At 36.5% G+C, this 16,032-nt stretch overlaps 1 protein-coding gene across 3 annotated transcripts in view; it reads left to right on the forward strand.

Annotated features, from left to right (window-relative positions):
* The window catches only part of VTI1A (vesicle transport through interaction with t-SNAREs 1A), a 238,793-nt gene extending 224,669 nt beyond the window's left edge, over positions 1-14,124 (forward strand). For 2 of the 3 annotated variants that reach the window (XM_083363832.1, XM_083363830.1), the window contains exon 8: positions 11,657-14,124. Coding sequence is in view for 1 of the 3 variants with exons in the window: in XM_083363830.1 (XP_083219956.1) it covers positions 11,657-11,750 (94 nt within the window). In the remaining 2 variants the exon portion in view is untranslated. The remainder of the gene's footprint in view (positions 1-11,656) is intronic. The other variant, XM_083363831.1, reaches the window with a different exon arrangement.
* The last annotated feature ends 1,908 nt before the right edge of the window (positions 14,125-16,032 follow it).

The following is a 16,032-nucleotide window of genomic DNA, read 5'->3' on the forward strand; positions in this document are numbered from 1 at the left end:
GCACCCTGAGGAGGCCCTCTCTGTGGGCGCGCACAGGGCGGAGGGGAGTCGACGCCGGCAGCAGGTGGTCCTCGAGGTATCGCGGACCCATGCCATGTAGGGACTTAAAGATCATAACCAAAACCTTGAACCTTACCCGGAAGACAACTGGCAACCAATGCAGCTCACGGAGCAAAGGTGTAACATGGGAGTACCGGGAAACTCCCAAGACAACTCTCGCGGCCACATTCTGTACCAGTTGGAGCCTCCGAGTAGTCTTCAAGGGAAGTCCCATGTAGAGAGCGTTACAGTAGTCTAGGCGAGAGGTCACGAGCGCATGAGTGACCGTACACAAGGCCTCCCGATCCAGATAGGGCCGCAACTGGCGCACCAGGCGAACCTGGGCAAAAGCCCCCCTAGTCACGGCCACTATGTGATCCTCCAAAGTGAGTCGTGAATCTAGGAGGACTCCCAAGTTGCGAGCCCTATCCACAGGGGGTAAAAGCTCACCCCCCATAGAAAGAGGTGGAACATCCCAGGTGTCTCGGGAAGCCGGAATGTACAGCCACTCAGTCTTGTCAGGGTTGAGTTGAAGTCTGTTCCTCCCCATCCAGACCCGAACCGCTGTTACCTTCCCACCGTAGTGGTCCCTATTTTTCTACTTGCATTTTTACGTGCTTTCGAACTGCTAGGTTGGCAGAAGCTGGGACAAGTAACAGGTGCTCACTCTGTTACGCGGCACTTGGGATTTGACCTGCCAAACTGCCGACCTTCTGATCGACAAGCTCAGCGTCCTAACCCACTGAGCCACCGTGTCCCTTATATTTGTGGTACCTCATCCCATATTGATGGATCTTCTGCCCCAGTGGCTTTATGTAGATGGCAAATACCAGGGGGAGAAGATCAAGTCTATGGGTAGCTCAGGTCCTCTTCTGTCTCTATCCACAATGACTGACTTGAGTCAGTCACTCAAAAAGGAAGAGAAATTGTCCAAACTAGAGCTTCCCTATTCCAATCATCATAGGCAGTCCAGAAGGATATTGTAACTGTTGATATCAAAAGTTTCCAAGCCTCAGCATGGCCAGTTTCACTCACCTATTCCAATTCTGCAAAAGGTCATCAATAATGTGTTTTGGTGTGATACATAGGTCTGAAACTCAACTTTAAAAGATAGGTAATCCATTTCATTTAAAGCTCTCTGCAGCTACAATCCAACCATCTTTTCAATTACCTTCTCTTACTTAGTATTAAAAGCAGTGACTAAAACATATGCTCCACTGTTCCAAATTTGTTTCCATTTTTTGTGGTTTACCGTAGTGTTCATAGTGCATAGTCTTCAGGCACAGGCTTTAACTTAACAGGAATATGCACTAATAGGGTGGAAAACTTGAAGTTTTAATATAAGCAGTGTAATTTTTTTAAAAAAAACTTACTGGAAACAGAATCATTTTGATATTCAATTTTTCCTTTCATGTGTACACTATCTAAATGGGATTATATAAATTTTATCTCAACACAATAATATTGCTACAATTATTGTTATTTCCATTATAATATGTATAACATTATAGTCAAACATCAATAACATTCTTAGGTTAACATAATATAAGACTGTTTCTAAAAGTAATCTTATTTTGTATTCAGTATGTGCATACAGATATGCCCATACAAATATGTGGTGCCCCTACAGTCAAGGGATGAAAATTCAGACATATGATAAATTATTAAGCAAGGACAACCTGTATTTACTTCAAGACTGGAGGAAGCTCCATATATGCATTGGGATATATAGAGTTTCTTGTGACACTGAAGTTAACATGACTGTAGAGATTCAGGTGTTCAGAAATCCCATATTGAACACACGTCAAGATTTGCCCGACAAAGGGCCAGGCCAGGTGTGCCTTGTCCAGCACCGGGAGGAAGAAAATAGTGAAGGTCAGCTGGGGTGGCAGGGGTGATAGAGTGGCCAAAAGGACAGAGATTGGGGGAGGAGATAGGTGGGAATGGACAGTTGAAGCAGGATAAACCTGGCAGGGCAGGAGAAGCCTTGTCTATCAGGTAAACCATTTCTGAATCGTTCCCTCTCTTTCTCTGTCTCTTATTCCTCTTCTTGCTATTGCCAGGATTTCACTGAATCAGTTGGGTAAAAAATGATTTTTACTTGTTCCACTGACCTTCTACAAAATTAATTTATGAACCGTTTTTAGAGGTAGGCTCAAAGCACACAGGTATGGCAGTCAGGATTGTTGTCTGAAATGTCTTCAGAGTGGAAAGACTGAATTTATTGTACAAAACAAGTCACAGCCATGTGGAGGTGTGGAATCCTGCTCATTAACTTTGGAAAAATGGGGAACCAAAAAGCACAGTAAAAAAATTAAATTTTAATAATGCTAGTGATATTTTCTAAATCCTTCTTGACAGAAAGGTTCTCATTATTTTTATCTGTCTCAGAGTAGAGCTCTTTAATGTCATTCTCACAAATGGCCTTAGCCATTATTGTTTTCTTTTTCTTTCCTTTTTTCATAGCATTCAAGGAAGGTGGTGGAGAATGAATATATACAGTATATATATATATATATATATATATATATATATATATATATATATATATATATATATATATATATATATATATGTATATATATGTATATATATGTATATATATGTATATATGTATATATGTATATATGTATATATGTATATATGTATATATGTATATGTATATGTATATGTATATATATGTATATGTATGTATATATATATATATATATATATATGTATGTATGTATATGTATATATGTATATATATATATGTATATTATATATATATATATATATATATATATATATATATATATATATATATATATATATATATATATATATATATATATATATATATATATATATTGAACATTTTGGAGAGTGCATTTTCAAGAACAATTGCCGCAAATGTATGGTGGGGGGTATCTTTTTCCTTTCTTGACTGAAAAGAGGTCAACATGGTTAAGGCAACTGTAAACAACATCATATAGAAAAAGGCATACATCCAAAGACAGAAAAGGGAATATATATATAAATGGAAAAATTATGTCCAGGGTCTAATCATTCAGGTATTTTGAAACAGTTGGATGATTGAATTCACAGTTAAGATTGAAGTTTTTGCCTTTGTATTACAAGAGTTGGAATTGTACTATCTGGAGATTGTTCATTTTGTTTCCTTAAAATTTGTGAAATGTAAATGAAACCAAGGTTACCTCAGTAATTATTTTCTTCCCGTTAGCTTTTTGTCTGTGTCTGTTATGACTAGTGAAATAAAACAGATGGCTATTTTTTCTTCTTAGATTCAGAACCTAGGTTCTGAAATCCAATCAAATTGAATCTTCATTACAGTCAAAGATCAGCATAAACAGGGTGGGGAAAGTCAATGAAAAACAGAAATAATATATCAGAATCTTAAAAAATAATCATAATTGTAAAAAGCAACGGTGTAAAATAAACACTATATAGATCTAAATGACCCTTTAAAAAGGGATAAGAGCATTAGAAGATATAGGGGAGCATAGAAGTTAGCATGTGGCAGAGTAAATCTATCACAATACAGAGTGCTCTAGTATGACACACTTAGATGCTCATTAAGATTAGTTTACGGCACAGGCCAACATCTGATGGATTTTAAGCACTGCTGTGAAGAACCTGGCACCATTACATGTGATAGCAAGGTTTATATCTGAAAGCAGTAGGGAAGTACAGAATTGTCCTGTGCACTCTGGATATTTATGTAATAATAGTGAGGTGAGGCCTGTAGAAATGTCTCTGTAATACAGGCACTGGAGAAGCATATGCTGTGTTGTTTCTATGTGTCCAGATTTACAGTGGTATCGGCATTCCTGGTAGGGAATCTTCATGTATCAGCTTTCAAGGACAGCTGATGGGTGGGTATGACATTGTGCCAGAGTGGAGGGCAGAGTATTTGTTGGATTTACTGGAGACCCAGGTAGATCCACTTGGCACTCTGTGTGCGTGAGATGATGTCTAATGAGTGCTTTGGCCTGATCATATCCTATGCTGCTGGTATGTCAAGCTGGGGACTTTGGGGACAGGTGTTAGGGATGGTTTTTTTTACCACTTGAAGCTAAGTATGGAACATCCATTTTGTTTTTGTAGGAAGTCTTTATAGTCCAATCTATTGAGGGAATGGGGTGGAAATTCCCCTTCCCTCTCTCATCGGGGAGGATTCTTTGCTTTAGGTGTTTTTTCCCCAGGAAAATGTCTTAAAGTCATAAAGAGAGGGTAGGGTCTCACTTAGTTCCATCCACGTTGCTTGAAAGTTGCTGGTTAATGCTTATTTTCTTCGGTTGTCAGCAGATTCTGACTGGCCACACAAATGTACTTAGTCTTTCCCCTGTTGGTTTGGAGGCCTTCCTTGGATCAAACGGAAGGGCCGCCACCCTCCCGCGATAGAGGGTCCCCCTCCTTCTCCAGTGCCTCTTTGAGGCAACCTTCAACCCTTTTTAGGGCCACCAGCACTGCGAAATCAAACATGAAAGATGGAGCCCTGTCTTCTTGCACCTGTAGCCTCGACGTCAAACCGGAAGTCCTGGCTTGTCTTTTCAAATATTGTGCCAAGCTTGTTTTTACAGCTATCAACATATATCAAATTGTGGAATTAGTAAATATTGGGATTTGTACATTATAGTAATAATTATAATTGATATCCAGTATACCTAATCTGTCATTTCAGTTCAAATTTCATTTTCAGGATTTTCTGAATGTTTTGATATATTTATTTCTAATGCTTTTTGAAGGAGGCTTACATAATCACAACATATGGTCCTATTTTGTTACTGCATTTCCAACATAAAAGACTAAGTTTCTTATGCCAGGCTGTAATTTTAGGCAAATATTGTTCTGTTCTGCTTTCTCAGTATTCTTCTCTCCCTAGAGTATTAACTTTGCTTTCCATTACCATATTAGCATGATTTCCTAGGTATAATTTTCTGCTCCACAGTGTGGTACAAAACTTTATTCCTTTCAGCAAAGTAAATATCCCTTATTAAATCTGAATTAGACTTCATTGTGATTTCTGTGATTTCTCACTCCATTTTAGAATAGCAATAGAAAATAAATTTTTGGACAGGCCATCAAAATGTAGGATATTCAGACCTACATGCTCTATAATCCAGATTGTATTTTATGAGCATCTTTCTGAAAGTTTTAGTACAAAGAGATTTGAGAATAGATAGTTATATAGCAGGCATGTCAAACGCCCGGCCTGCAGGCGAGATGCGTCTTGCCAAAATGGTGCCCATCCCATTGCCGGCAATGGAGAAAAAGTCACGATACGTTGTGCAATGTCACATGACATCACAAGTTTGACATGCCTGCTATATAGTATTGAAAACCAATTTCTGCCCTTTGATCCTAATAATTCAATCACTATAATTACATTGTATATTTAAGATTCCATTTTTTCTATTGTTAATTTTTAACAATAAATTTAAAAAGATATTTTATTTAATTTTCATGTCAATTAGTTTGTTTTGTATATGAGTAGATTTTCCTTAACAGTCCATTTAGGGCTACTCTAGTCTAGTCTATTTAGACTCAGTTGTAGTCATAAGTAAATGACTACTTCTATTGCACTAAATAATGTAGAAGATTAACATTTAAGAATCTTAAATGTTATGCCCTTCCCCTTAATGAATGTAGCTTTGTTTGTTTCCTAAGGGATTTTAATGAATGATTAATGTGGGAATATCTTAATTATATCATATAATGACATGGAACACTATACTGTATTTTTAAATTTCTGCAAGTATAGCCAAACTGAAAAATTCTTCACAGAATGGATGCATAAATTATAAATATGTAATTTTGTCACACTAAATTCACACAAAACAATAGCATTGGCAAGACTATAAAATCTTCATTCATTGGCATCCTTCAGTCTCGAGAGACTATGGTATCGTGCTCTGGAAAGAGGTCCTAAAGCAGCTTCTGGTATGGCTAAAAAGGCCAATTTGAGAGTAGCAGTCCCTACCACACTGAGGGCAGATACAATCTGTCCCCTGTCCAGCCCCCAGATTTCTCTGGTTTCAGGACTGCCTCTTTAGCTCAGCCTGCCGCGCAAGTGTCTCTTCGAATTGGAGAAGGCCATGCTGCGTCTTTAGCCTCCAGGCTAAACGATCAGAGGTCAAGGTTTGCCAGCTGTTAATGTCCATTCCCAAGGCCTTTAGCTCCCTCTTGCAGATATCCTTATATCGCAGCTCTGGTCTCCCTCTGGGGCGCTTTCCCTGCACTAGTTCTCCATACAGGAGATCTTTCGGAATCCAACCATCGGCCATTCTCACAACATGTCCAAGCCAACATAGACATCACTGTTTCAATAGTGTATACATGCTAGAAATGCCAGCACATTCCAGGACTGCGCTATTTGGAACTTTGTCATGTCAGGTGATGCTGAGAATACGTCGGAGACAGCGCATATGAAAGGTGTTCAACTTTCTCTCCTGTCGTACATAAAGGGTCCAAGACTCACTGCAGTACAAGAGTGTGCTCAAAATGCAGGCTCTATAAACCTGGATCTTTGTATGTTCTGTCAGCTTCTTATTAAGCCAAACTCTATTTGTAAGTCTGGAAAATGTGGTGGCCACAGACTATAAAATATGGTCTAATATCTCTTGACCTGCAGTTTATTTTTGAAAATTATATTCCTTTATCCTTGAAGGGTTGATGTTGTGTGTACAGAGTTTTTCTGCACCCTAATACAGTATACCAGGAGTTATCTTTTCTAGTGTCAATTCAGAAGTCAAGCCAATCTTGCCCATTTTTCTGTTTGGTGGTTTGTGACAAATTTATGCTAAAAGCGTGTAGGCAGGACTCTAACAAGGATGACCTAAATTTAATGATTATGATTAATAGTAGATCTAGAAATAATAGATAAAGCCCAGGTTCTGCTGGGTGCTATTTGGATGAATCCATGATTAATTAAAGAGTCATTTGTTGAAATCAAGCTTTATAAATCCTGTTCTTTCTCCAGAATAACAAAAATCAATAATTATTGCAATAGCCCAGTCTTACCTAGATTGTGGAAATCCGGAATAGATTTTGTCCAGTAAGATTTATTTGGAAAAGTTTTTCCCCTATCATTTCTGGTGGCACATTTGCTCAGAAAACTTAATGTATGATTTAGTTCTCATGGGTACAGTTCTGTTATCCAAGTCTCTGAAAAATGTTTTTTTTTAAAAATCCGAATTTGTTGCCCAGCTTTATTATAACAGCAGTTTGTGGGTCTGTAGGAAAAACTTTGTGAATTCTGTATGTAGGATGTGCAGAATCAACAGATAATTCATGTTAATATCAGCAATATTGTGATTCATAATGCAAGCTGGGAGCATCCTTGAAGTTTTAGTCACACATTCCTTTTAATTTGGCCATGCACTCTTTTAAAGCTACAGTGTGCTAACTTAATAAAATGCAGCATGCAAATGCACAAGTTTTTGCCTTCAGGCATTTAGCCATGATGTTTCTGTGGTGTCTCCTTTCAAGTATATATTCTTTCTTAAATTATTTACCCTGTAAACATGCTTTGCATTTTCAAAGGAGGCTCTGGATTCCCTGTCTGAGGGAGTTTGCTGAGGTTTTTTAGGTGAGAGGAATCTAAAGTTACAGATAGCATTTGTTTTTTTGCTAGTGAATAAGCTATGTGGTTTTTTGCAGATGATGATGAACCTTACTTTTTTTCTTTCCCTCCTCCACTTGAAATTTCTTGTTGCTTTGCCTGGAGCTATACCCACTGGCAGTGTCTGGCTGTGACAGTATTAGAAACCTCTTTACAGATGGGCCCTGTCAATGCCAACTCCATTGTTCTGCCATCTGAGCTGGTTTGATTACAGAATGTTACTGAAATCCCACTCAGCACCCCCAATTCGTTCCTTTAGTGCCCTGGGTTGTTGATTTGCAGTCTGAAATGTGCTACTGGCAGAATCAAAGTTTTTCATGGTCTATTGTCTCCTGTTGCCCTCCAAAGTGGAGCTTTGCTGTTCCAGCAATATTTCCAAGATGTTATTTGCTCTGCTTCCCTAGTAGTGAAGCAATGGAACCAACGTAACTTTTGCAACAATGGAAAAGAATCTGATTATTGAGTAAAATATAAAAAATAGCGATAATTATGAAAAGGAATTTTGACAGCATCCTTCCTATTTTATGATTAATTTGTTCTGTTCAACGTTGTATCCTTAGATGCAATGAGCTAGCTAATTCAAATTCCTCAAAGTTAACCTTTGATATACATATCCTACATTTGCACTTTAATGGAACATTTAATTAGCAGATATAGGTGGGGGTCTGCAAAGATTTGTCTTCTCATGAGGAGGATTTTAGAAACAAGTTTGCCGATTAACTAATCTTGCAATCAAGTATGCAGCCAGAAAATCAGAACTGAAACATGTGAAGAGATAATTTCGTTTATTCTTTCCCCTGTTTAATTTAAGAGTACTGAAACACCAATAACTAGGTCAGATATGAGGCAGTGGCTTAAGAACGCTAGCATCTTAGATATGTGCATTTGTCCAAATATGTGCTCAAATGAGGAAATATCATCTACACTTAATCCTCTGCACATTAGCATTATGGATGCCTTGCAGCTCTCATCCCATACATACATACAACAGTTGTCAGCCACAGTTGTATTAAAGGCATATTACTCTATTTTATTTAAGGCTGAATTTAAAAGACTCTTCATGTTTTTCAATGTGATTTTTTTTGCCCAGTTTCAATTTTCGTAAGGTATTCCCCCCCCCCACACACACACACAGTATGGATGAGATGGAGCAGACAAATCTGCAGGCTGCTTTTCATGCAGTTAGTTACTTTGGTCAAATAGTTGTCTCTCAAGTGTTGTCTTAGAGAATACGCCATATGAAAAGGGAAATAAAATAACAAAGAGAATGAATGAAAGAGAGAGAGAGAGAGTTCTAAGCTCAGGTGTTAATCCACATTGCAAACTAATAAAAAGTAAAGTCCCTTTAATTAGCTTTAGTTTGTTAGACCATTAAATCTTTTCTTTTTTTTTCCTTCGAAGCAAGACAGAGAACTCTGCTCCTTTTGGCAGAGTAAATATTGCCTGTTAAGTTTGAATTAGCTGTCATCGTGGGAGAATTAATGCTGTGCTATCCTTTCTAGTGAGGAAAGGAAAAATAAACGAGACAGATCTTAGTTTAGCTTTAAGTGATAAATGAGGACAAAGCAGGCCATTCATCTCCTGCTAGCAAAGTGGACACAAGCACTAAAGCAGTTTTGCGGAAGACGTGTCAGCAAATGTGATCATTTTGTAACCTGTCAGGAGGATAGAGAGCTGGTCCTTTTAAAGTGTCACAGGGGAGTGTGTTTGTCTGATGTGACAGTTTTCATCCATCCATTTATTTTATTTTTCCTAAGGTGAATGTTGGAGCAAGAGGGAACACTGGGAAAAAAACAAGGAGTGATCTGAAATTGATTTAAGACTTTCTCCTACTTTCCAAAGCATCTTGTCCTATCTTCATTAGTATCTAATGGTGTACAAGAAATTACAATTTATAGATTTTACAATTTGCAATCTTTAAAAAAAAACCTTAGAGGTTTTTTTTGTCAAATATATCAGTTTAACTAACTGATAAGTAAGGCTAATAAATTTATTGTACCCAATCTCATTGAAACTTTCAATAAAACTTTCTAATATTTATTCTTCTTGTATCTGATTCTGATTATACTGCTTCTATAGCCAAATCATTCTGACTAATATCTTATTTGAGGTGTATAGATTAAAGTGCTGTATTGGATTATTACAAATATCTCCTACAAACAGTCTTAATTTTTCAATCATTATTATGTTTGATATTAGTTACACTTACTCTGTTTCGAGAGCTCTTAAATTACTCATTGTCTTTAAACAGTGATGAGTGATTGCTTGTATGCTAACAAAATAACAGAATGGTGAATAACACAGTGTTATTGCTTCTTGAATCTTTTTATTGCTCCCTCCTTACTATACAGCAGGATAAAGCTTGCCTTATTACTCTGTCTATGCTACTGAGACAAAGATGACTTTTAGAGCATGAAATCCACAGTTTAACACTTGCAATTATCCTTTTCCTCAAAACTAACTTGATAAAAGTAATTGCATCATATTTCCATCATGATAATGCTTACTTCATGGCAAAATGTCTTTTCTGTGGATGAAATGGCAAAATTATTCCAGAAGACGCATAATGGTTTATGATATTTGTAGATAATATGACAAAATCCTTTTCCTATGCAATCCGATAGTCAGGAGATGGATGGATGGATGGATGGATGGATGGATGGATGGATGGATGGATGGATGGATGGGTAGATGGATGGGTGGGTAAATGGATAGGTGGCTGGGTAGATGGCTGGGTAGATAGATAGATAGATAGATAGATAGATAGATAGATAGATAGATAGATAGATAGATAGATAGATAGATGATAGATAGATAGATAGATAGATAGATAGATAGATAGATAGATAGATAGATAGATAGGGAGGGAGGTAGGTAGGTAGATAGATAGATAGATAGATAGATAGATAGATAGATAGATAGATAGATGATAGATAGATAGATAGATAGATAGATAGATAGATAGATAGATACAGGTAGTCCTCGACTTCCAACCACACTTGAACCCAAAATTTCTGTTGTTAAGTGAGACATTTGTAAAGTGAGTTTTGCCTCATTTTATGACCTTTCTTGCCACAATTGTTCGTTGAGTTACTGCTGTTGTTACATTAGTAACACGGTTGTTAAGTGAATCTGGCTTCCCCATTGACTTTGCTTGTTAAAAGGTTTCAAAAGGGGATCACATGAGCCCAGGACACTGCGACCATCATAAATATGAATCAGATCTGAATTTTGATCATATGACCATGGGGTTGCCACAATGATCGCAACTGTGAAAAATGGTCATAAGTCACATTCTTCAGTTCCATTGTAACTTCCAATGATCACTAAATTAACTGTTGTAAGTTGAGGACTAACTCTGTGTGTGTGTGTGAACATAGGTGTCTTTATGTGTGTCTGTGTGTCGTACGTACACAGAGAAAGTTTAGATGACTAATTAAACAATGATTTACCTAATTTATGAATATGTTTTATAGTCCAATCTGTTATAGAACTGATAACCAAATTAAAATTTGGGGGGGCTTGCACTTTTTTCCTAAAAAGGTACAGCTGGAAAGAGGACCAATCCAAAACTGTGGCAAAGGCAAAAGAAAAAAAATGTAGGGGGTTTTATGTGTGTTTGTGTGTGTGTGTGTGTGTGTGTGCGCGCATACGCATCACTTTGTTTCATTTGGGGTTACCATTCTTTTATAAAAGAAGGAAAAAGTAATATTCCAGAGAAAATAAAGATAATGGAGAGAAAGAAGTGGAATTTAATTTGCACCAACACCATCAAGTGCATCTTCCATTAATTTTCTATTCTTGCAAACAGAACACTAAAAAAATGAAGAGATGAAATTATTTACTCATTCCTCAAAGGCAAAAATAAGCAAAATCAATATAGCAAATAATCTTAAGGGCTGCTTATCTATGTTTTGTGGGAAATGTCCATAGAAAATCAGTTGACATACACATCTTTTATTGTCTTTTACCACTTTTCCTTTTTTCTCCTAGAATCATCCAGAACCGGATTTTGCTTGTTATCTTGGCTGTCATCATCATTTTTGCAGTCCTGATGGTTGTTTTTTTTTCTGTCAGGAAACATTGATATCTTTGTTTTTTGCTAACCAGCAGCAACCAGCTTCATGAAGACAAAGTGGTCACATGAATCATTCTCTTGCACTGAAATGGCTCTCCTTCTCAAAGCCCACGGTCTATCTCTGGTGCAAATAGCAGAAGTGTATGTGTCATTATTGGCTGCATGTTGATTAAATAATTGTATTTGGTTTAGCAATATTTCATAATAGGAATTTCCATATTTAGCATATGGAACTGCAAACATAATTATCAGCTATGAAGACTGCCATCATAATTACTGAACTAAATTTAAGGTTTAAGGGCAAATAATTTACCCTGATAATGACAACAATTGACACCCACGATTTGTATGAATTGGTATTTAAATCCTTATCAGAATCCCCTTTTATAATCCTGGAAATAGAGGCAAATAAATAAATCCATACACATCCCTTGTCATTTTCCTAACTCTGTAATATATCTATAAAAGCAAAGAAGTTAGTTTCTAATAAATATACCACTTTTTTTTTAAGTACAGTTTAATGTCCATGGTGAATTTACTATTTCAAGGTTTATCACTTTTCTTACCTTGATTTTTCATCTGCCCTATGTTCTGAATTGTCAGCTAAGTTTATTTTGTAAGTTTTTCCTATACCATGACATTACACAGTTAGTTTTGCTTTGTACTATTGTTATTTTAATGTATATGGAGTTCAAATCAAGAACATACTGTTTAATATGTTTAGGAGATCACTTCACGTAAGAAAATGATGACATTTAAAAATCTGCGAATTGTGCTAGAATCAATGTGATGGTACTGTGGTTGAAAGAATATTCTGAATGAATTGTATCCAAAGGTAGTGGTCATATGTTAAAAAATTTTAAAATATTTTTGGATAAAATCTGTCCACATTAGGCTCTGTAAAATAAATTAAGCCAGATTTCACTTATCTCCCCTTAGCCTTGTTTTCATAATGATTTTGCCCTCTCATGTCACATCATCTGCATTTGGATACTGCATTGTAAGCCAAGTCATAACCAAGTCCTCATTCTTGTACCCTTTGTATAGCCAAGGTAAGTTTACTGTGTAGTCTATGCAGGAATATTGTCCAATATTCCTGATAGACTAGTCAGTTTGCCGAGGATGACCTCAAAATCATATTTTCAGTGAACACACATATTGCTTGAACACTCCTATTACTTTATTATGTGAAAAGCTTTTTTTATGTATATATGACATAATGGATAAGCTCTACAGTCTTGGAAATAAAATCTAGCATTAAAACTGAATCTTGTGTGATTCTCCCCTACTCATCTGTGTAATTCAAATAAGCAGTTTCCTCCACTGCCCCTAATAATTGTCAATCCCACAATCTGTGAACATATAATGTAGTATCCACACTTACTAGTGAATTAACTTTATTTGGTTCTCAATTTCCCTGAATATTGGGAACTATGGAAACTGTGTTTCCCAATGTTCCTTGAATTCATTGGGCTTTGCTCCACATATTGCAACAGCTTTTAAAACCGTGCTGTGCTATCCACAATAAGCTAAGGAGAGATGATAGAGAAAAAGAAAGCTATAGAACTGTATTTGGAAGAACTACTGTATATTCTAGCCCTTTTCAGTATACAATCCCTGTTTGGTCAATTTTTTTCAGCATTAATGCCACTGTTTGCCACATCATTGTAAAATAGTTTTGGCTAATGTCCCTTTATATCCTGGTGCATATTAGGAAAGGATAACACAATTACCTAATAATAATCATGCTTAGATAGTTATCATTTTCCTGGATAGGCAAGCAGGAAATTTTCATGATAACTTTTGAAGTTCACTATTTATTTGCAAAGATTTAAAATTGTTATGGAACAAACTAAACCATAATTTATTACAGAGGCACAGAATATTGGCAATCACCTGAAGGTCATAAGAATCTAATAGCTTTATTCTATCTAGTATTTAAAATAACACTTCCATGATATCCTTGTTCATACACTCTGGAATGGAATTTGTCCCTAAACATGTTCACTATACCCAGGCACAAAGAACTGAATAAATTTAATGTTGATGTAGCTGAGTCAAATAAAACGAGTGTAACTTAGTAAAGAAATTCAAGATGATGAGATTCACAAGAGAAATGTTGTTTATGGAAAAAGGTTAGGGCATGTATGTCTTCAGATAAATCATTTAAGTTGTGTAAACAGAACCATAGCTTTTACCTTCTTAATAATAGGGAAGGGCTGAGTTCATGGGTTCTGGGCAAAAGGGGATGAAGAAGATGCTTTCCAGTGTTAAAAGTATGTATCAAAGCAGGTCAGGGGATGTACATTTTCACAAATCCTTTGTTCTGAAAACAGCTACTGTAAATATAAAGTTCAAAGAAAATATATTAAATTGTGTTTACAGGCTATTTGTTATTGCTTCTCGTTTTTCTTCATCTTAATGCCAGTGGTGAAATCTGCACTTAATCCTCATGTTATATATCCAGCTAGAACCTTTTTCCAAAAAGATTTCTTCTGTATTATTTCAAAACTGTAACTATAACAGTCCCTTGCAGAAATGCAAAATAGTCCTGAGGATTTATTTTAAAAACTCACAGCACTTTTAATTCCAACTATTTATATCTTTGCTAATCAGTTATACTCCATAGGCATCATAAAACAAATTTGTCACAGTAATATTCTTGTGCTTGATGATCTGATAATCAAGCCAATGCCTCAGTATATAGACCTTCTGTGATGTGTTTAGATGTGCTGATTTCTAAACATCTTACAGAAGCCATAGAAACAGTTTATGTATGAATTTATCCTAATAATATGTAGCACTAATCCAAAAATTTAACATAACTAATTGCTTACTGATGCTCTGTTTCACCCAAACTAATGAATGCATGACAAAGTTGTGCATTTTATGTAAACCTACAAAGAAAAATCTCATTCTCTCAAGTATACTCCAGTTTAGATATCAGATGTTGATTATGAGCTTAGGCATCACATGGTTGGAACGTGAATCGGACTGAATGTAAATACAGCACCCCTTCGCTGTTCATTAAAGCAGCCTGATCTTCTCTTTGGGGCTTCTATACAACCCAGAAAAGATGCCACTGCTTTAATGTGACATTTATGCAACACAATCTTTTCAGACCTCTACTATAGTCTGAGGGGGGAAAAATCAGACTGCTTATTGAATAGCAGAGAGGTGCTGTGCTGCTGCTTGGCCTGGAGCACTTCTTCTAAAATCTAAATTATTTTCAAAGTATGTAAGCCACTGCATATGGTACATTCCCTAAGCAGTTGCACAGACTATAAATTGACTCCAGCACTATGTTCCATCCATCAGCTGAAGATTTGGCTAGGCATAGTTTAATATTTTCTATGTAATAAACACCTCGTTAACAGGAAGAAATAGGCATATGGAAAACTTCCAGGTTCACTGTCAGCCTTGATTGAAAGAAAATAAGCCCCCATAGCTAGGCAATCTCTGTTTTCATTTCTTCAAATGAGATCTTAGAATTACTTTTATCCTCAACTGAATACTTAGGGTCATTGTGAAAGTTACTCTAAGTAAGCTGCTCCTATAGTACCTCAACAATTAAACCCCACTCCAGGAAAATTATGCTTGCCAACTCTATTACCACACAGGTTCTGAACTTATCTTCCATATGACTTCAGTCAACGAATGCATCAAATGGATGCAAGCATAGTCATTGAAAAGCAAACGGTTCTATTACTGAATTATGCCAAATTAAGGCATCTTAATGTTAATTTAGTTTTCAAGTGTTTATATTCTATTTGCTAAACAATTCCACAAAGCAAAACACTAATTCTGTACTGAGGCAGAATTAAACAGTTTAAATAAAGATGCTTGAGTTTTAAAGAGTTTTTAAATGCTCTACATTTGGGGAAAATGTCAAAAAAATGTAGCTGGACTGACGTCAGTTCCCATCTCGGGGATACAAGGCCATTTGGTATTCTGTTTAAGGCAGTCTGGATTGTCTTATTTTTGCAGCCAGCTTGGTGGGGGGTTTTCTTTGCTGCTGCTTCAGAGCATGGAGCTTCAAAGACTGAAATTAATGGTGAACAAAATTGTGCGGCTCTGACCATCCCATGCGGGGCAAACCCATTGAGGGTTGTCATTAAGGAGAGAAATAAGGGGGGGGGAATCTTGCCAGTGCCTTTAAAAAAAAATTCCTCATCAGATAATGACCTCAGTGATTGAGTTTTCGTTACCAAACAGCACCCTGAGATTGTCCCACAAAAAGAGAGAGAGAGAGAGAGAGAGCAACTGTGTCTCTCCTCTCTCTCCCTCTCTC

The sequence above is a fragment of the Vipera ursinii genome (genome assembly GCF_947247035.1).
Source record: "Vipera ursinii genome assembly, chromosome: 5".
NCBI lineage: Eukaryota > Metazoa > Chordata > Lepidosauria > Squamata > Viperidae > Vipera > Vipera ursinii.